Consider the following 22,326-nt stretch of genomic DNA (forward strand, 5'->3'; position numbering starts at 1 on the left):
CTGGCATCTTCAGAGGTGTAGCATAGGGATGTGCGTTTCGGCATTCAGAATGCCGAAAGAATGCCGAAACAAAAGTGTTTCGGCTTCTTTCGGGGAATGCCGAAACGTTTCGGGGAATGCCGAAACGTTTCGGGTAGCCGAAAGAAAAAAGCCGAAACGTTTCGGGATTCTTTCGGCTTTCTTTCGGCTTTTCAATGGGAAAATGCCTCCGTCTTCCCGGACGTCTGGGGGAGGCATTTCCCCACCTAATAAGCCCAAAATTGGTGGGGACCTTCCTCTAACCCTTCTCTAACAACCACCCAAGTTTCAGACAGATTGGACTTTGGGGGGCCATGTTATGGCCCCCCAAAGCAGGTCCCCCATCCTCCCATAAGAAAGCGAAGGAGCAGCATATTGTTAGCACGCTGCTACTCATCTTCTTCATTATTTCCTATGTGGAAAAAATGAAGAAGCAGGCTTCCTTTGCCAGGGGTGGCATTTTGCATGCAAAATGCCCCCTCACCCTCAGGGGCCCTTCTCCCACCCTTCCTCCCACCCCCCACCAAGGCTCAGCCTGCTCCCACTTGGGGGGGCCATTTCATGGCCTCCCCAAGTAGGTGCTCTCAGCCCCTAAAGTCCACCCCTTACAGCCCCACACAAACCCAATTCCCCCCCAGCTGCCACACACAGACCCAAATCCCCACATTAGCCCCTCACAGACCCAAATCCACCCCCACCTGCCCCACACCCATAACCCCAGGAACAGGCTGGCAAAGGCCAGCCGTCTCCCTTTGTTCCCTATGCTGGGAACTTCTAAACTCTCTTTCCCTGGGCAATTCTGCATAGCCCAGGGGTGCCACAATGGTGGGCACACTTCTGAGTGCAAGCTGGTCCCTGTGAAAGAGCACCTGAACCACAGACACCCTCCCTCAAATTCCCCCACCACCTACAGAGATGGCTGGCCAGCCAGCCCCATTGTTCCCTATGATGGGAACCAACTGCACAACAAAGAATAAAACAAGAACAACACAAAATAAAGTTTTAAATTTTTTTTCTCCCTTCCAAAGTACAAGTAGGCAAAGCATTATGACACATTACACCAGCAGTCCCCCACACAGAAAAATAACACAACTCACTTAATATCAGAGAATCACAAAGCATGATTCCTGTCAAAAACACTTTATTTCTTGAACAGCTTTAGGTTACACAGCAGGGGGGAACACCAAAGGGCATGGCAGCACTATCTTACACAAAAATAACACAACTCACTTAACATCAGAGAATCACAAAGCACAATTCCTGTCAAAAACACTTTATTTCTTGAACAGCTTTAGGTTACACAGCAGGGGGGGGACACCAAAGGGCATGGCAGCACTATCTTACACAAAAATAACACAACTCACTTAACATCAGAGAATCACAAAAACACAATTCCTGGCAAAAACACTTTATTTCTTGAACAGCTTTAGGTTACACAGTAGGAGGGCACAACAGGGCATGATAGCAATGTACTACAAAAAATAATACAACCCACTTCACCGTTTTTGACAGCAATTGTGTTTGTGTGATTCTCTGATGTGAAGTGAGTTGTGTTATTTTTGTGTAGTACACTGCTTTCCTGCTCTGTGGTGCCTTCCTACTGTGTAACCTAAAGCAGTTACAGAAATAAAGTGCTTTTGACAGCAATTTTTTGGGGTGATTCTTTAATGTGAAGTGAGTTGTGTTATTTTTGTGTAAGATACTGCTTCCATGCCCTTTGGTGTTCCCCCCCTGCTGTGTAGCCTAAAGCTGTTCAAGAAATAAAGTGTTTTTGACAGGAATTGTGCTTTTGTGATTCTCTGATGTTAAGTGAGTTGTGTTATTTTTGTGTAAGATAGTGCTGCCATGCCCTTTGGTGTTCCCCCCTGCTGTGTAACCTAAAGCTGTTCAAGAAATAAAGTGTTTTTGACAGGAATCGTGTTTTGTGATTCTCTGATGTTAAGTGAGTTTTGTTTATATTTTTTCTGTGTGGGGGACTGCTGGTGTAATGTGTCATAATGCTTTGCCTACTTGTACTTTGGAAGGGAGAAAATAATTTTTTTAAAACTTTATTTTGTGTTGTTCTTGTTTTATTCTTTGTTGTGCAGTTGGTTCCCATCATAGGGAACAATGGGGCTGGCTGGCCAGCCATCTCTGTAGGTGGTGGGGGAATTTGAGGGAGGGTGTCTGTGGTTCAGGTGCTCTTTCACAGGGACCAGCTTGCACTCAGAAGTGTGCCCACCATTGTGGCACCCCTGGGCTGTGCAGAATTGCCCAGGGAAAGAGAGTTTAGAAGTTCCCAGCATAGGGAACAAAGGGAGAGGGCTGGCCTTTGCCAGCCTGTTCCTGGGGTTATGGGTGTGGGGCAGGTGGGGGTGGATTTGGGTCTGTGAGGGGCTAATGTGGGGATTTGGGTCTGTGTGTGGCAGCTGGGGGGGAATTGGGTTTGTGTGGGGCTGTAAGGGGTGGACTTTAGGGGCTGAGAGGACCTACTTGGGGAGGCCATGAAATGGCCCCCCCAAGTGGGAGCAGTCTGAGCCTTGGTGGGGGGTGGGAGGAAGGGTGGGAGAAGGGCCCCAGAGGGCTGGGGGGCATTTTGCATGCAAAATGCCACCCCTGGCAAGACAAGCCTCCCCCAGCTGTCAGTGGTAGAGATGAGAGCAGAGCACCTACTTGGGGAGGCCATGAAATGCCCCCCCCCAAGTGGGAGCAGGCTGAGCCTTGGTGGGGGGTGGGAGGAGGGGTGGGAGAAGGGCCCCAGAGGGTTGGGGGGCATTTTGCATGCAAAATGCCACCCCTGGCAACACAAGCCTCCCCCAGCTGTCAGTGGTAGAGATTAGAGCACCTACTTGGGGAGGCCATGAAATGGCCCCCCCAAGTGGGAGCAGGCTGAGCCTTGGTGGGGGGTGGGAGAAGGGGTGGGAGAAGGGCCCCTGAGGGTAAGGGGGCATTTTGCATGCAAAATGCCACCCCTGGCAAAGGAAGCCTGCCTCTTCATTTTTTCCCCATAGGAAATAATGAAGAAAGATGAGCAGCAGCATGCTAACAATATGCTTCTCCTTCGCTTTCTTATGGGAGGATGGGGGACCTGTTTTGGGGGGCCATAACATGGCCCCCCAAAGTTCAATCTGTCTGAAACTTGGGTGGTTGTTAGAGAAGGGTTAGAGGAAGGTCCCCACCAATTTTGGGCTTATTCGGTGGGAAAATGCCTCCTCCAGGCATCCTGGAAGACGGAGGCATTTTCCCATAGAAAAAAGCCGAAAGAATGCCGAAAGAATCCCGAAAGCCGAAAGAGATTCTTGTTTCGGCTTTCGGCTTTAACGATAGAGAATCTTCTTTCGGCTTTCTACTTTCGGCTATAGCCGAAAATTTTTGGCTTGCACACCCCTAGTGTAGCACCAAAAGACAGAGATCTCTCAGTGTCTTAGACTGAGAGATCTCTGTCTTTTGGTGCTACACCTCTGAAGATGCCAGCCACAGCTGCTGGCGAAACGTCAGGAACTACAATGCCAAGACCACGGCAATACAGCCCGGAAAACCCACAACAGCCATCCTATAGCCACTATGATTCAGAAATTTGCAATAGCAGATTCCTGTCAAGCAGATGCCTTTCGCTGACCTGAAGTCTGTCTCTACTTTTTGAATCCCATCTTTCCTTCCAGAAGCTCAGGGCTGTGTACATGGCTCTTCCGCCTCCCATTTTGCCCTCATAACAACCCTATGAAGTAGTTAGGCCAAGAGAATGACTGTACCAAGGTCACCTGATGAGTTTCGTGGCCGAATGAGGATTTGAACCTAGGTCTTCCAAGTCTTATTGGGGCACACTAACTACTGCATCACATTGTCTGTTAGGTGGGCAGGTTCAGATGCAAGTCAACTGAAGGTTATATTAAACTAAGGTTATAGCAGCAGCAGATAATAGTCAAATATTAAGCACATATCCATGCAATACATACCTAGCTCCTAATTCTAAACAGATGATGAAACTAGAGAAGATAGTGGGAGTTTCTGGTTTGAAGCTCTCAAGTGTTTTTAGTTTGTAAATAGCAGAGGTGTCTGGGTCTGATGCAAATCAGGACTCTGGCAAGAGGGGAGGGGACTTAACATTTCGCCCCTGCCCTTTTCCCCCTACCTGAAATGGTACTGTAAAGCTGGTGTTTGTTTCATTGGTACAAGCAACACACAGTATGCCTGTATGGTTGTCCCAACATGAGAAACAGCTGCTTCACAGGCCCATTTAACATTTGAAAAAATGTTATGGGGGAAGAAGATTGGCATTCTGCATGCACACCATGGATCTGATCCAAATTGGGCCCCTGTGCACCTACTATTTACAAAAGGGCTGGCGGGCGGGGGGTGGGGGGGAGCGGTCACAGCCTGGAACCACCGGTGTGTCATCCATTTTGACTTGAGTTTTTCAGATATTTGTACATATATCTTTTTCATGTTTGTACATACTTTCCTTTTTTAAAAACTCTAGAGTTGTATCAAGCTTCTGCAATTTTATATGAAGTACGTTTCTTGGTAAAGAAGCATAATGCTGATGGCCCCTTTTTTAGATTCAGTGAATGAGAGAAGCAGTTACCATATATTCAGGCACGTGTGCAAATTATGTAAGAGGTCAGAAATGAAAAAGAAGATGGAACTGTATTGCAAACAGGTTGTACAAAACTAGAAGTAAAGGCAGCTTGGTCTGTCTGTCCCTAGGGCAAATGCTATGCTGTTGCTTTAGTATTGCTGTTTGTTTCCATGCCAAGGAAATATAAACAATATGTATTTGTTTGGAAGCTTAACTAGTGATGTTTTCCTTTGTATGTACAATGTTTGTTTAACTTCTAATGACATCTCTTCTTGGTTACTCAGGAAGTGAAGGTCTCCAGTCCTGATTACCCAGAGAGAAACCGAGAGAACGTGATGGATGATTTCCTGAAGCGCATCGAGTGCTATAAGGTCACCTATCAGCCCCTTGATCCAGTTAATTATGACAAGTAAGATGCACAGCAAAGGAATAACAGGCATTCCAAAGCAACTTGTGCATTAGGCATTGAAGTGGACTGGAGCAGATGCAGGGCCACACCATTGGATTCTAAAGCAAAGTCTGGGAGGGCTTTGGATGTTCTGATCAAGCAAAGGGAGAGGGAGTACAGTGGAGCTGAACTTCGTCTTCCTGTGCCTGTGAGTAATATCTGAAAAATAAGGATGTCCGTCCAGGGTTATATCAAAAGGATCAGATCATGCTTCCATTAGGAAGTGCTCAGGGCATAACAGCAACAGTCCTCATCTGTACTTGGCCCTCACATACGGCAAAGGGAATTTGTGTCCAGATCTCCAGGGGCCCTCTTAGCAGCTGCAGTCGCCCTTTGAAAATCATTGAGAAGATTACCTCATGGACCTTCTGGAAGCTCATCTGCTTGGACCATGAGTCTCTTACACAAATGCATCCAGTTGTGGTTCACAGGGATGAACTGTAACTGCTGTTGTGTTGTTTATGCAATTTTGTGCTGTCCATGTACACCAGGCAGAGAGTGTATTCAGTTACCTGTGCCCAGCAGAATGAGAAAAGGAACAGAAGAAAGGCAAAGGAGAGCACAAGCATAAAAAGAAAGAGCACAAAGCTGGCATGACCATCATAGCAACCAGGATGATAGAATACATAGGGAGGTGACTCCCAGCCCTGGTCATATCAACCCAAGGATGCCACCAAAGTGACCTCAGATAGAGGGGTGGGGATTGCTCTCACCAGCTGCCCTCCTGCCTAGACTGGAGCAAATAGCCAAGGAAGTCCTGACTGGCTCCTTCCAAGACCATTTAAAGGTAGTGGAGCAAACTGCATATGCCCCCTGGCTGTTCCCATCCTCTTGCAAAGAAGGCCAGCCTCCTCACAAGAGGTCAGGAGTTGCTTGACCTATTGTCATGTTACTTCCCTGAGTTCTGCCCAGTGACACTGAGACAGTGAACTGTAGCTCAGGTGGTGGCTCTTTGAGATGGCAGTCCCCTGGGGAATGACTGTGGCAACTCCCAGTTGGAGTGGGGGATCTCCTTGCCTCCCAACAAGAATATAATATTAACCTGGGGCTAATTCACATCTGCCTATTCATAACTATGATTGCTCAACACTTGATAGCTCATTCTGTCAAAAGGTGTGTAGAGGGGCATTATTTAGACTTTTTTTTACTCATACACGCATAGCATGGTTCTTTGAGTATTTTACAATCCAGCATAATAAATAAAATACCACAAAATTCAGTGAGGCAGCAGAGTTAAAAAGATCCACACTAAATTTATATCAAATAATAATAGAAAGTCAAAAGAACAATAAACATCACTTGAAATAACTGTATCACAATTAAGGTGGCCAACTCCAGGGGGTGGCTGGAGATCTCCCAGAATTACAACTGATCTCCAGGCCATAGAGATCAGTTCCCATGGAGAAAATGGCTGCTTTGGAGGGTGGACTCTAAGGCTTTATACCCTAATAAGGTCCCTCCTCTACCCAAATTCTGCCCTCTCCAGACTGCATCCCCCAAATCTCCAGGAATTTCCTAACCAGGAGCTGGCAACCCTAGTCACAATCATAAAACATGCAGCTGCAGGAAAAACTGATAACAAGTGAAAGGGCCAACAATAGCAGTTACAGATTGTAAAAAGTCCGAGGAAATAAAAACATCTTCCCCTTGTACCAAAAACTTGAGTATCAGCAGAATTGATGCAGGAAGTAGTTCCATTGATAATGCACCACCACAGAGAAAGCCCTGTCTCTGACATCCACTCACCTCTGGAAAGATGAGGCCTGAGTGAACTGACATGATGATATCATCAATGTATCTAGTTCTTAACATGGCCATATCTCTGGAAACTTAAATCCCCAGGCTGTGGCCCTGAACAGATAAGACAAATCTTTCTACAAACCTGAGGAAAACCCCAGGTTTGCAGGAAAATCTGGAATCTAAAAGAAATACCCTGGGGAGTTTTAAAAAAATAATAGAAGCAGCACCGGTAGTTTTAAGAAACAAATAACCCTGCCAGTTGAAGCTTTGGTTTCTGTCAGTAAAAGGCAAGGGGCAGTTCAGGGCTCTTTCTAGGGTTGTTTTGTCCTTTGAGGGAGGACTTAATTAGGCAGGCCCACTAGCAATTACCAAGTGGTTGAATTAACAAGAAGCCAAATGTTTCCTTAACAGATACCTGCTTATAAAGGAAAGCAGGGACTGCGGGTGGACAAATAAGACCATATGGCCTGTCCTGTAGAGTGTGGAAATCCTGTAGAGTCCTGATGTGGCGAGTGGAAGAGAGTGGAGACAAAGACCAGCTCATGTCTCCAAGGAGCCTGTGCCAAGTCATACAGGGGTAGTAGCTGACTATCAGGAAAAACTGCTGCAAAGTATTGGGGATTTGGGGGTTAAAAGTGCTAAGATCAGATTGCTTCTTACTCAGGATTGGGTTGAAGCCAAAAAGTTTGAATTCTCTTGGGTGATTTAAAGTTAACTGTCAAGTGAGAGAACGTTCAGAATGAGGCTGTTAGCTAGTTACTGAGGAGGGGAAGAAATGCTGATATTTGAATGGGGGAGTGATAAAGATTCCTGGAGAAGGGCAAGTTGGAGTGATGGTTATGTTAATGTTGCAAAGGGAAGTTTTCCCTGGTTTCCGTAGAGCAAGATGAGCAAAATGAACAAGAAGCACAAGCAAGAAAAACCAAACAGAAGTGTGCTCCCTTGAGAAGACTAGTGAAGATAGAATCATGGCTGAATGACTGATAGATTAGGGAAGGGCAGGAGTGAGCTGGCTAGAGTCTGTCCATTGTTTATTGTTTTGGTTGTTCATTAGGGTCACATTGCCTAAGGAGAAGGCTCCGAAGTCATTGGGGAGATGGCCATCCAGTTTAATCTTTCTTAGGAACGGCTTTTGCATGATTGAGGGATGTGCTGTTCTGCATTCCATTACATCCAGACATAACTTAACTGCCATAATTGCTAGCCCATGCTGATTTAAGATGGGGATCAAAAATGGGGTGCCCCTTGTAGGCTGAGTATCTACACAACAATAACCATGCAAACTGATTGAAGAGGAAAGAAAGTTTATTTAGAAACTAACATTCTTGATAGAAAAGAAAGATAGAGATAGACTTCTAGGTATCAATCTGACTGAGAGCCAAGCTACAAGTGACGAATGACACTTGCCTGGCAAGTGAACAGACTCACGTGTATTCCTCCCTATTCACTTGCCATTCACTTGCATTCCACTTGATCAAGTGGAGAGCAAGTGAATGGCAAGTGAACAGGGAGGAATACACGTGATTCTGTTCACTTGCCAGGCAAGTGTCATTCGTCACTTGTAGCTGGGCTCTGAGAGAGAGTGGTTCTGAGAAGACAAGGTAGTGACACTCTGTAGAATGAGAGGTGTTGACCTCACGTTCCTAAGGGCCAAGCTACACATGACGAATGACACTTGAACAGCAAGTGGATTGAGTGGAGGGCAAGTGAACAGGGAGAAATACACTTGCTGTTCAAGTGTCATTCGTCATGTGTAGCTTGGCCCTAAGTGACTAGCCCCTGCTACCCCCTATAGGATCATCTTCTCTTCCTCTTTGTACACCAGACAGTGCTTCTTCCAACAGCCCTGAGGTGAGAATCCTGAAGGCTACAGTGGTGAAAGACAGGTTATATCAGGAAGAGGCTGCAGGAGGAGGGAATGCTGTGTTGGTGTTGTTAGACAGTCAGACTAAGATCTGGGAATAGAAAAGAGCAAAAGTCCATTAGCACCTATAAGACTAAGAAAATTTGTTGTAGGGTATGAGCTTTTGTGAGTCACAGCTCACTGTGAGAAACCCAGAAACAACTCTGTGTTGTTGTTGTTAGACAGTCAGACTAAGATCTGGGAATAGAAAAGAGCAAGAGTCCATTGGCACCTATAAGACTAAGAAAATTTGTTGTAGGGTATGAGCTTTTGTGAGTCAGCTCATTGTGAGAAACCCAGTGAGACCCAGGTTTAAATTTCCATTTTCTTATGGAAGCTTGTGGGGTGACCTAGGGACAGTCACTCTCAGTCAGCCTAATATATCTTGTTTTGAGAATAAAATGGAGGAGGAGAATATAAGCTTTGGGTCTTCATTGGAGAGCAAGGTGGAGATAAATGAAGTAAATAAAGGTGAAGACTTGTGGGGTAGACAAAAGAAAGGTTGGTTTGAGAGTGAGAAGAAGTGAAGGAAGTAGGGAAAGGGTAGAGAATATGGTGGGTTGGCAGGAGGAGGGAAAGAGGAAATAGTGTTGGGAAGGGGATACAGGAGAAAAATAAATGACACCCCGCCCTCAAGTCCTTGCAGTTTCCCAGTTTTTAAAGGTTCCGTTGGTGGTGATTCATTTGTGATGACCTCTTGCTCCACTCAAGCTATCAGTTGATGCTCCAATCAATAAATGATAAAGATACTGTATCAGCCCTTAAACATCCACCTCCATTTATACCCTGTTAATATTTAATGTTAGACAAATGCTCTTCTTCAAATAATTTAAACTTTGCAATCCCAGCTATCAATGGTGCCTCATAAATTCTTGCATTTCCAGGATAGATTCTACAAATCACTGCTGGTGAAATCAAATCCATAACCTCATCAATACTAAAATAGTATACAGAGCCCTTAAGCAGTCATAATTCATCTATATGCAAAAGAAAATCCCTATTGAAATACTATGATAACTTTGATACCTGATGTTTCTTAATTGCAGAGATCTCTCTTTCATCAAAGTGATTAACGTGGGGCAACGTTTCCTTGTCAACCGTGTCCAGGATTACATTCAAAGTAAAATTGTCTATTACCTCATGAATATTCATGTTCAGCCACGCACCATCTACCTTTGTAGACATGGTGAGAGTGAATGCAACCTTGTCAGCAAGATTGGTGGGGATTCAGGCCTGTCAACACGAGGGAAACAGGTATGGCCCCCAAAGGGTAAGATTTGTCACTCTGAGTGCTCTCTATGCTCTATTCATCAAAATCATGTCCCTGGATGTTGATGAATTGTCAAGAACAATGTGGGCGGCTGTAGGGAGCCTGCAGCAGAAGGAGGGAAATCAATGAAAATCTCATTCAAGCAGAAGTGCTGCTAGCATGAACAGAACAAAGCATAGGATACAACCCTATAGAATCAAAATTGTGGTTCAGAATTTCTGCTGATGTTCAATTTCAGGGAATCTCAATAGTAAAAACATGCAATAATCATGCCCAAAAGAAATTTCATCATATTCTGATTCCAATGATTGGATTCTCGTTTGTGGAACTATATTCCAATTATTGTGGAATTCTGGGGACACTTGCAAGTTTTTTGACTTATGAAAAAAAACAAACCACCACCCCTATTAAGACATCCATTCTGAGCAGAGTCAAAATCCTTTCTCACCATTTACATTTGTAATGCTGTGTGTAGCCATTTGCATAAGAAAGCTGCTTAAATTTAAACCAAGTAATTTTTGCCATCTTGTAAATTCATCCCCTTTAGATAAGTGATAATGTTTGGACTGAGCTGTAACAATTTTCTGTGATCTTTATGTTATTTGGGGAGAGGTTTTCATGTGTATTTCCAGTCAACATTCCCTGCATCATTGTCACACCTGTGCATTGCCATAGTTCAGACAATCAACATGAACAAGCCTGATCTTACAAGAACAAAGTTGGGAATCCTTTTGTCTTCTTGTGGCTAAAGTGTAACACACTTCTGCTGTTACAGAAAACCATAATTTACTATTTTGTCTAAGCTGCAAACTTCCTTTCTGAACTGTGGACTCCTAGCTTTGAGTCAAAGAACAAACCATAGTTTGTGATATGATTGTGACAACAGTCATTTGCTATTAATGTGGACATATTTAAGTAAGGCAAAGAAAAGGAGGGAGGGCATACACCTGAAGAGCCCCAGCTATTTCAACTAGTTTATCATCACTTAAAAACTGTGCCAATGTAAGAAGCCTCAGACTTAGGTTGGTATTCTCTTCCTAACGAAGAAGGGGAGATCTCTTCCCAATACAGAAATGACACAAACATCTCAATATACTTTATTGCTTTCTAGTTTGCTCAAGCACTGAAGAAGTTTATCAGAGAGCAGGAAATTGTGGATCTGAAGGTGTGGACTAGCCAGCTGAAGAGAACCATCCAGACAGCAGAGGCTCTAGGTGTACCATATGAGCAGTGGAAAATTCTTAATGAGATTGATGCTGTGAGTAGCATGGTAGAGAGGCCAAATACTGCTATACTATAAATATTTCTTTCCTTCAAGAAATTGCAACCTCTCACGTAAGCAAGGGAGTTGTGAGCATTTTCCATGAAATAGGCTTGATCTCAAAAGTTCCCACCCAACCCTGTACATCTTTTCTTAGAATAAATCTCACCATGTTCAGTGGTTCTTGCTCCAAAGTACATGCATATGAGATTGTGCATCTTGCATCAGGGGAAAATTCCACTGCTAGCAGAATGGAGCTGTGGGATCCAACCCACTGAAAAACATCATGATCTCTCAAAGCAGATTGCTTTTCTTTAATCTTTTGAAATTAATTTCTCTTTTTTCCCAGGGAGTATGTGAGGAAATGACCTATGGAGAAATTCAAAGGAAGTACCCAGAGGAGTTTGCACTTCGGGATCAAGATAAATATCTTTATCGCTATCCTGGAGGAGAAGTGAGGGGAGTTTATTATCAATTAATAAAATATCACCACTTTTACCATTTAAATTACAGGTAGAGATGTGAGGCAGCAATTGCAAAAAAAAAAAAAAAAAAAGTTCCCCAGATAGCCTCATATCTACATAATCAAAGATATGACTTTATGTACTTTTTGTACTTTTATAGTCAACTGAATATGAAGATGAATGGCTCTCCAGCTCCTTTTAGAATTTTACATTACATCTTTGCAGGGCCCCAAACTAGAGTGGGACTGCAGTCAGGTGGGGGATAGCTCTTTGTCCCCATGTTGTTTTTTGGAATCTGAACATCCTCTCCCAAAGGTCATTATTTTCTGAATGGGAGAAACCATATATGTACCATGAGGATATAAGTGTGTTTCCCTCTTTATGGCAGATGGCCTCAGGGGATGATTCAGATTATGGAAATAGCAGAGGAATAAAAAGTTATATTTTCAAGTATTATCATAATGTGGAACAAAATTTTTGATCTTAAAAATACAGCAAGTCCCTTTAACCTGGTATAATTCTCTTGGTACCTGCCTCTCTTAAGCATTTTTGTTTAGAATGGTGTGGATCCTCTCATTGGCTGTAGCTAAGCAACTGTAAGCCACTCTGAGCATTCTAAAGGATGAGCGGGATAGAGGTATAATAAGTAACAATTGTGTTCAGGAAGGGATGACAGTGGTCATCCACATGGTTTATTGTTATCATTGGGGAGGTAAGAGGAAACAATAAAAATAAACACTTTCAACTCTCTTGACTAGGTAAAATCAGATGAATATCTCTTGTTTAGATTAATATTAATATTTTTCTTACATTGTAGTCTTACCAAGATTTAGTTCAGCGTTTGGAACCTGTGATTATGGAGCTGGAACGTCAGGGTAACGTCCTAGTTATTTCTCACCAGGCAGTTATGAGATGCTTGCTGGCCTATTTCCTTGATAAGAGCGCAGGTGAGAAACCAGACAGTTCTCTATACTTCTTTGGTAAAGCTCAAGAGGTAATTAAGTGGAATGTCTCCCCCCCTCACCCCCCCCCCAAGTTTCACTTATGATAGTATAAAAACAGACAAACTCTTGCATGTGAAATCCTTTTCTGATCCTGGGGGACGTGGTATTTACATGTAGCAGGAATGTGGTAGATGTCCTTTGGTGGTGAGAATAAATGGTGCAGTAAGACAGCACTAAAAGGAAAATAAAATTAAGCACTTACTGTGTTCCCCTGGTCTTAATTTAGATTCACATGCTAGCTGGTTAATTTTATTTCATGCTGTTTAGCATAACAGTCTCAATGAAAATGCTATACTTTAAAAGATCCATATATTACATAGCATCGAAGAATCTATGCTACCCAAATGGTGCAAGAATGCTATATTCTCGACAGCTGCATTGACCGTAGATGATAGATTCTCAGGGTTTAGTCAGTTTACTAAATCTCACCCAGTTCCTCTCCTGATTACAACATGTATTCCCTATTTCTTTTGCCTATGCAAGTTCCATGATCCCCAGTGTAGGCTTTTTGGCGGTCAGAGAAACTTTTCACCAGCAGAACAGTTGGCTGGATCCAACCCTCTCTGCTAAGCTACCTTCTGTAGCTTATTTGTTCATGTCCTATGTGCTAAGTAGTCTCTGTGTTGGAAAATAAATTTCACATAAGATGAAAGTTGCATTGTGGCAACAGAGCAGTTGCAAAAAGTACCTTTTGCATTCTAGATCCTACCTACAATGTTTATTCTTCAATTCTTCTTTGTAATCTTATAGATGAGCTACCGTATCTGAGATGTCCTCTGCATACCATTTTAAAACTAACTCCAGTTGCTTATGGTAAGTATTTGCTTACTTACTTGTATGGGCATGTGTCAGGTGATGGGGAAGGGGGACACTGATGACTTGGAGCTTAAGATTTGGTTTCAGATGTCTTTTCCTTCTCTGAGTTATGAAACAGTTATTTACAGGGCAATCCTCAACCAAGTTACACCCTTCTGCATCCATTGAAATCCATAGGCTTAGAAGGGTGTGACTTTTCTTAGGATGCCACTGTTAGCCTCCCTGAAACTTGTTTTCCCATTTTAAATCTGACAGCATGCACCCACTCTATGTCACTGAAGAGATTGTCATGGTAAGATATGGTAAGAAACCAGCTCAGCTAAACGTTTTGTGGAAACTAGGATAATTATGGAATTTCAGTAAGACCCCATCTCTTTATCTTCCTCTTCATCCCCACAGTTCTCATCTTACCATTCCTCCCCTTTCAATTTTGGAGTCAGCTAAAGTCAATATTTCTTTTTCTTAGTGTACTGTTTTTAAAATACAATAGGAATCCAGTGGCACCTTAAAGACTAACAAAAATTTATACCGTCACAAGCTTTGATGAGTCAAAGCTCAGTTCATCAGATGTAGTCTTTACAGCGCCCATGGATTCCTGTTTTATATTGCTGCAAAAGATTAATAGTGCAATCCTATGCAAGTTTACTCCAGTCTAAGTCCATTGACTGGAGTAAATTTGCGTAGGATTGTACTTCAGCCCATCTAAGACAATAGTATTTGTGTCTCCGATAATTTTATAGTGCCATTTATTTTTAAAAAATGCATGGTATTAAAGTTAATGTTGCACTTTGACATTTATGAAGGTTGTAAGTTGGAAATGATCTCCCTGAATGTTGAAGCTGTGGACACACACCGAGACAAGCCAACCACTACAGCAGTATGTACTGTGGACAAATTCTGTTTCAAGTGTTCCTAAACTTGCACCCCATGCCCCTGTTGCCCTGAATTGCTTGGAATAAGATTGTTCCTGATAATAACAGTTTAGGCCTAAGAACTTTGGTTTCTTTGAGTCATGAAGGGATTGTTGTAAAGCCTTAGCAATCAAAGGGATTTTATTAGTTTAATTCAGCTGATGACTTCATCCTGGAAGAGATTAAGATTTTTCTGGCGCACACAGCCCTCCTATAACTTTGTGTGTGAAAAATTAAGCCAGTTGTAGTTGTTTGCTTTTCAAAACAAACCAAGGTATGTTACCAGACTGGAAATAGCAAACAAATTTACGATGGGAAAATTCTCAATAAAAATAAAACTCAGATATAAAATTCTTTAAACACTGTTTAGCAATGACAGGCAGTTTTCTTTGTCTTTATTTCTTTTTTAAAGTGAGTAACTGCCTTTCATGTTAGCATTTCTTTTAAAAAATTGACATGAAGGTTCTAAATCTGTTCTTTGTCTTTTTTACAGCTTTAAAGTGCATCACTGATGGCAAACAAAAAGGGACATTATCGTATTTCAGATACAGTCTGTTTTGTTGGCTTCAGTGTTTCACTCTGGAATGTGAAGGTGACAGCTATATTAACCTTCAAAAGTTGAGTTTCAGTACCTCACAATGCAATCCTTAACAGAGGTACAGCCCTCTAAGCCTATTGACTATAACTCTGCTTAGGACTGCACTGCCAGTCACCTATTTGTTGATACCCTTGTCAAATAACTGAGCCATTATCTCTAGATATGTGGGACTGTCTGATGAATACGGGCTGCCATTTACAAAGTGCTAATGCATTACCTGTGTTTATATCAGCTGGTGACACTTGTAAATTTCCTGACTGTAGATCACTGTCACAAAATGAGGAGAATTTTACCACAGCCAGACCCAGTCAGAAATCTGGAGTAGTAGGAAATGAGCTAAAATTTAATTCCACTAACACATTAATCACTGTATTGCAGGTAACCTATTTGCAAGTTTCTAAAGCAGACAAATTCAGAATTGCCAATAAGTTCTTGTACTCCGTTAAAAATTAGGAAGGGACTTTTATACTCGGATAGTAGATACCAAAGTGTGTCAAGAGCAGGAAGCAATTTGTATATTATTTCATTAAAGTGCCAAAGTTGTCAAAATGGCACTATGTAATATTCTGGTATTTGAGGAAAAGTGAATAATTTGTATTCCATTCTGGGGCTGAAGTCAATTGGCTACCATTTTTGATTGCTTGGGGCAAAGTTGCTGTGGGGCTCAGTATAACTATGCAGCCCGTTGTACCTAGTTAATATTGATCTAAAAATGGTTCACTTGCACTTCAAGGCAATGCTTTAAATATTGGATGCTTGGTCCTCTTGGCTTTAGCTCTGCAGTTGCTGAGCTGCAGCTGATAGTGCTGAACAGTCTCACAGCAGAGTTTCTTGGCCAAGAACGAGAGAGTTCTAAAGCACCTGTTTGCACATGGATTTGCTAGTTTGGCCATTATATTTCAAGAAATAAAACTGCAGAGCATTGATAACATCAATATTTATTTTATGGGGTCATACTAATGGGAAGTATTTCAGTCTTTGAGCATTTTCACACCCACGTTCTTTCAGTCAGTTTGTAATGTGAATACAAATCTTAATTTGAGCAGAATGTTCATTTGTATTACAAAAGAGTTTTCTTCCTCTGTCCAATGAAGCAAAACTCTCTCTTCTGCAATAATACCTCTTTTCACCTCCCCTGTCTCATTTACAGTCAGAGTGGTACAGTGGTTAGAACGTTGGACTAAGTTCTGGGAGACTCAAGTTCAGCTCTTCAAGCTGCCATGGAAGCTCACTGTGTGACCTTTGTCCGGTCACTCCTACTCCCACTTACCTCAAGGGATTGTTGTGAAGAGAACGTGCGGTTGAGAGACCCCTGTAGACCATCCTAAACTCCATGAAGGGATTTATAATGTTGTAGACGGATGTGTTGAGAGTGGATACAGTGATATTATCTGTGCTGGGTCTTGGGAAAGAGGACATAAAATCAGTAATGAAAATACTACAAGGGAGAAGAGCAGTAAAGTCTGCATAAACATGAGTATAAGCACTGCAGGATAGAATAAGAGTTATTACTATGCCATTTTAGGACTTTGAAAAAACTAAAATGTATTTAAAATTGGTAAGCCAGGCTGCTCCCACATGGGAATGGTTCTCCAGTGTGGACTCATTGATGCTGCAAATGTAAAGGCATTTGCAATGGCAACAGAGTATCCACACGTGGTTTTCTGGTTTTCCTTCCCTATCCTTTTGTGTGTGTCAACCATCACCACCCAACTGCCGGAGGGCTTTTTGCCAGCTTTTCAAAGAGTTAGTACTAGGTAAATCACTACAGTGTTATAGTAATATGCTTACTATTATTTTTTTAAAAATCAGCAAACCCCTCTCCCCTCAGGAGCGGAAGGGGAAATGGTGCCAAATATGGTAAGGAGATGTGGAAATCTGCACTTTCCTTTCCATATGTGGGCTAACCTGCTTTGATTGTAATAATTCTAGACATACTGACTCAAAGTAAGTTCTATAAACATTAAAGCCAAGGTGGAAAACTGTGGAAGGTGATGGGAAGGTGAGCAGGAGGAGAAGGATGTTGTGCAGATGATCCCAAAAATTCCCCTGAATTTTCCCCTGAGAGCCAGAATTTTTTATTTATTTTATTTATATTTCAATTTATATACCGCCCATCCCAGGGGCTCTGGGCGGTGAACAGTTTAAAATCGATAAAAACAAGAAAACAACAATACTAAAATCAATATACAAAACAATAATGAAATAAATTAACCAAGTGCAATGGTGGGGAGAACCCTTCCCCACCCCAAAGGTGGGAGGCCAACATGGCACCGCCCCCTTCAACCACCGAACGCCTGGCGGAACAGCTCTGTCTTACAGGCCCGACGGAACGATAGTATGTCCCGCTGGGCCCGGGTCTCCATTGACAGAGTGTTCCACCAGGCTGGGGCCAGGACTGAAAATGAAGCAAATCTCAGGCTCCAGAAACCATAAGACTGAAATACAGTTTCACGTAGTAGGCGCCATCCTATGCCCAATTCCCTCATTAATTACATTGCACGCACACACTGCTGTATTAATTTGAGTTTTCACAAGTTTTTGAGTCCAATCCAGAAAGCTAAAAACTTGCTTATTAAAAAATTAGAACTACCAAAGCAACGTTCAGCAGCTTTTAACTACCTAAGGCCCAGATCATATCTTACTGGGCCCTTGTATTCTTCCGTGTGATGCAATGAGTTCCAGGGCTTATTCCTTTTGGGGCTTAGGCATAGTTTACACATTACTGAGTTCCTTGAGCAGCCACAAGAAGTAATGCTACAACAACACTTCTTATCTGGTGCTGTAAGACACACCCCATCATGAGGGCTTCCTGGAAAAACTGGGTTGGCACCCCCTGTGCCCAAGAATTTGAATCCTAAGACACTCTGTTCCTCTTCCCCTGCAACTACAACACAGTCTCCATGTTAGCTATAACTAAACCCTGATGATCAGGCTGCCTCAGTTCCACAGCTGGAGTTTAGCGCAAAAAAAAAATAGCTAAAGTCCTCTGATCTGCAAGGGAGCATTGTGTTTCTGCTTGCCAAGACCTTGAGCACACAACAACTAATATTTAGTGCAGCTGAGGAATTCTTTTCCTGAAGGAGCTTGCAGGCATTTCTCAGAAATATCATCCCCTAGCCCTCTCCCCAATAAGATAAAGTGACTGTTGACATTTATGTAGGGCTTTTGACAAGATATAACACATGGGGATTTTTAACAGCTTTGAAAATCTAAATTCCAATGAAGAGCTGGAAAAAATGAAGTCACTTTCTGAGCCTTAGATCAGGATACATATATTTCTGGCTTTATGCCTGAGAAAACAAATTAAGTTATTCTGTAGGAAGGGTCCATGTCAGTCATGAAAATCAGTGTCATATACATACATACATACATACATACATACATACATACATACATACATACATACATACATACATATATGAAGTCTGACATGGGAAATATTCAGTGGTATTAACTTTTAAGATTTTATAGTTTAACTGTTCATTCCTTATGGTATGCTCCATTTTCAATCAGAACAACCTTCCCAAGAGCCAAACCCCTGTAAGGATGAGAAGGAACAGCTTTACACCACTAGCCAGCTCGGACACAGTAAGGCGTCCTCGCAATTACAGTGTTGGGAGCAGGCCTCTCAACCCAGCAGGGTCTCTGCTGTTCCCAGAGGCTCAAGATGCGGTCGATGAACTGAAGCAGCAAGACGGTGTTCAGGTGGTAATTCCTCTATCCTAAACTGCTATCCAAAAGACACATGTGCAGCTAATTCAAAGCACTGCAAAAATTGGGCAATGTTAAGGCAATCGTCAGTGCTGTTCTGTCAAGCAATTTACCTTTACCAGCCCATTGAAAGTAATTAAAGATAGGAAGTGTTTGCAGTTCTAGCTCCTCTGCCTACCTATTATCATTTTTATTAAATTTAGAATGTAAAGGCTGCCATTTTGAATGCTGGGGACATTTTTTATGTTATCGTTCCACTGACCATTCCAAATGATATTTCTCATCCATAATGTGATGCCATCTTTAAATATCTGAGTGTTAATTGGTGGTTACTGTAAACCTTTTAAAAATCTCTACTCTGACATGCTGATATGGTTCATTGGATATGGCTAATACAAGAAGTCAGGATCCAAAGAACCCTTTTGTGTGAGACTAAATGTTTCTGTACATGCATAACAATGTCCACTTTTGGAAACAACCTCTTGTACCCCATCTGTTACCTTGCTGGAAGCTTTCCAGATCTCTCTCTCTCAATCTCTCTCTGCATCCATTTGGGGGGGCGGGGGGAGATTGGTGCACATGCATATGCCATTTGAATCTTGGCCGAAGACTGCTCAACCGCACTCCAGAAATCAAGTGCATTTTATTTACTTCATCTTTAGGGATTCTGGTGAAAATAGTTTGCTGAAAAGTAATGAAATATTCAACTGCTACAAAGCTTCCTTTTTCTTTTTTAAAAAGCTGCATTTCAGAAAACAGAAAAGGGCCCTCCTTTGAACCTGTTAAGGAAAGTGTACATTTTAAGACTAACTGAGCAGATCTATAAAGCTTTTCACGAAATTCCATGGAGCCTTTTTGCTTTTCTGCAGTTGCAATGCACCCTACTTATATGCCTCCTTAGGCAGATAGTCATTGATATTATGCAAAAACTTTTTTTTACCAAGGCTGCTATACTTATCCCTTAGATAGGATGAATAAGAGGTTTTGCCTAACAAAAATTGAGTGTAGTATTCTTGATCGTTTGCTCCTGTTGCAGGCCACACTATGCATTCAAATGCTTTGTATAACAAGGGTAAAGATCCAGGGTATAGATTTGAGCTCAAGTACCTTTGACTTCTGGGTACTTCAGTTAGAGATGCTCCATTAGAATAATCCCTAGAGTGATGCTGCAAATTAACAATTTACAAAGATACACCTGTTCATTTGTTAAGATGTCCCACTGCAGAGACCCATTTTGTTATGATCCTGTAAGAGGTATGAGATATCAGGGTTTGCACAATAATATAAGAAAAAGTAGGGGTGTGCAGTAAAAAAAAATCAGCTGAATTTGGATCTGGTATTCAGGAATACCATAAAAATGTGGTATTCCTGAAAACTGGGTCAGATTCTCTAATCTGGTTTGGTAAAATTAGAGAATCCTAAATTTATCTGGGCCGTATACCCTATGGAGGAAATGATCCAGGGGGCTGGGGGTGCATTTTCCAAGCAAACTTCACCAAATTTGCAGGGAACCTAGTTCTGCCTGTCCACTAAAGATCACCCAAGTTTCAGGAAGATTGGACCTCAGGGTCTAATTCTGCAGGCCCCTGAATGGGAGAAACATTTCCAAGGCTTTCCGGGCAAAGAAACCTTAAGCAAAGTGGCAACCCATGGCCAAAAGCCCTTTTCCAAATAAGTCCCAGTGCAAGCTGTACCAGCAAAGCCCCAGAACCAAAATAAAGCAAGAGAATTCCACCAGAACCAAAATGAACCAAATTGGGGGGGGGGCTCCTTGTGAGTTTGGGGAAATTAACATTAAAGGAGATGCAGCAAGAGGGGGTAACTGGGATTTTCCACCTATGTATACCAGGATTGTTCCCTTAGAGAACTCTCAAATAGGCAGATGTTCAAAAGGAAAGGCTTCTTTATTTGCAGAGTAATAAATAAGTAATAAAATAAAAAATAGCAGAGTAATAGAAAACACACAGCATACACACAGAGCTAACTAAGAAAATAGGGAGGAAAATGGGAGAGAGTAATTGGAATTGGGTGATATTTACCAGTCTTGGAGAACAGCGTTTCACAGAGAGAAGGAGGCTCAAGTGAACGTGAGAGTGTGTGGATGGGTACCAAAGTGCGCGCACACAGAGCACATGGCTGGATAGCTGTTATGGTACAAAATGTACTCTGTAGCAAAACGGATGTCTTGCTTCCAAAACAATAACTTAATGGCTTGTCCGGAAATGGAACAATAAGCTGGGAAATGTGTGATATGACTATCTGGGCTGGACTATAGGTTAAAATGTTGCTTGATGACCTGCTAAGTGTTGGACAGGAAGGCTATCAGGTTCACTGATTTAACCTGATTAGGTTAGCTGGGTAAGGGGAAGCATGGAAGAGCATTGATAGGATTAAGCTGGGAGTCTGCTCAGGAAGCCTTGTTATCTCTGTTGCTCTCCAGGACGTGGTGACCATTCAGTCAGTCATTCCCCTATGACTCATGGCTTGGTAACTTTCCAGTTTCCAGGCCAGCTGGCATCTACTCTGCCTAGGACCAGGCAGTGTCTGGGACTTAAGGCAAGGGGTTTATGATATTTCATATCCATAAACTGCCCTTTTAGTGTGAGGGAGGGTCTGACTGCTAACAGACCAACATCACACCAAACAATCCCACATCATCCTGTTTCAATCAGAAAAGCTCACCAGAACAACGCAACAGTACCAGTGTCAAATGAGAGAATCCCACCTGAACAAAGCAATGAAACCAATGTCAAACCAGAGAATCCCTTCAGAACCATTGTCAACCAAGAGAATCTCAGTAGACTCAAATTGAAGCAGGGAAGGATACTGTTGCAAACCCAACAGATCTAGTGTCACTCAAAGAATCTATGCAGGCAGAACCCAGAGCCACTGCAAGCACAACAGAACCAACTCCAAACCACAATTCCAACAGAACCAATGTCAAAAAATCAAACTGAAGCAAATAGGACATTGTTGCAAGCTTAACAGAACCAATAACCAACGTCAAACCATTACCAGACCAGTCTGGTAAGCCTACAAAGGGGAGAAACCTCACTAAGCCCAGAAAAGTTTTAGAAAGCCTTGGAAAGTTGTGGGAGAGCTAGGAAGAGCAGCCAGCTATATTTAAAAATGCTGTGACTGCATTTGCCAAATAAACCAAATAAATTCATGTTGTTGTTATTCAGGTAAAAATTAAAATTAAATTTATTCAGTATCCAAATTTTATTTGGGATTCTCTAATGTTCTTCAATATACCCAGATGATACCAAATCAGCAATTATTCAGTATTATCTGGATATACCAGATACTGAATCACACACCCTAAAGAACAAGTGCAATGCTAGGGGCAGTTTTGTCAAAGTGGAGAAAAGATGTTGCACAATTTAGCTGGTTCTGAAATTTTACATTACTTTGCAGTGCTCTTCTGAGCCACATCACAAGACTGGTAATTACTGGTGGGCTAACTGATAGTATCTCCACCAAAGACCTTGTTCTAAAATTGAATTATGTTGGTTGAGGGTGGTAATGTTGACATATTCTGCTACTTGGCATGGGCTTGGAAAGAGCCATATATTTAATCATGGTAGCCCTTACTTAACTAATTAACATTCATGGGCTTGG

At 42.2% G+C, this 22,326-nt stretch overlaps 1 protein-coding gene across 1 annotated transcript in view; it reads left to right on the forward strand.

Annotated features, from left to right (window-relative positions):
- The window catches only part of PFKFB2 (6-phosphofructo-2-kinase/fructose-2,6-biphosphatase 2), a 59,370-nt gene that overhangs the window by 21,211 nt on the left and 15,833 nt on the right, over window positions 1-22,326 (forward strand). The window contains exons 7-14 of the mRNA XM_054979922.1: window positions 4,861-4,985; window positions 9,714-9,921; window positions 11,049-11,195; window positions 11,548-11,652; window positions 12,480-12,609; window positions 13,417-13,479; window positions 14,286-14,359; window positions 18,508-18,699. Coding sequence (XP_054835897.1) covers window positions 4,861-4,985; window positions 9,714-9,921; window positions 11,049-11,195; window positions 11,548-11,652; window positions 12,480-12,609; window positions 13,417-13,479; window positions 14,286-14,359; window positions 18,508-18,699 — 1,044 coding nt within the window. The remainder of the gene's footprint in view (window positions 1-4,860; window positions 4,986-9,713; window positions 9,922-11,048; window positions 11,196-11,547; window positions 11,653-12,479; window positions 12,610-13,416; window positions 13,480-14,285; window positions 14,360-18,507; window positions 18,700-22,326) is intronic.

This window comes from Eublepharis macularius, chromosome 5 (genome assembly GCF_028583425.1).
Source record: "Eublepharis macularius isolate TG4126 chromosome 5, MPM_Emac_v1.0, whole genome shotgun sequence".
Lineage (NCBI taxonomy): Eukaryota > Metazoa > Chordata > Lepidosauria > Squamata > Eublepharidae > Eublepharis > Eublepharis macularius.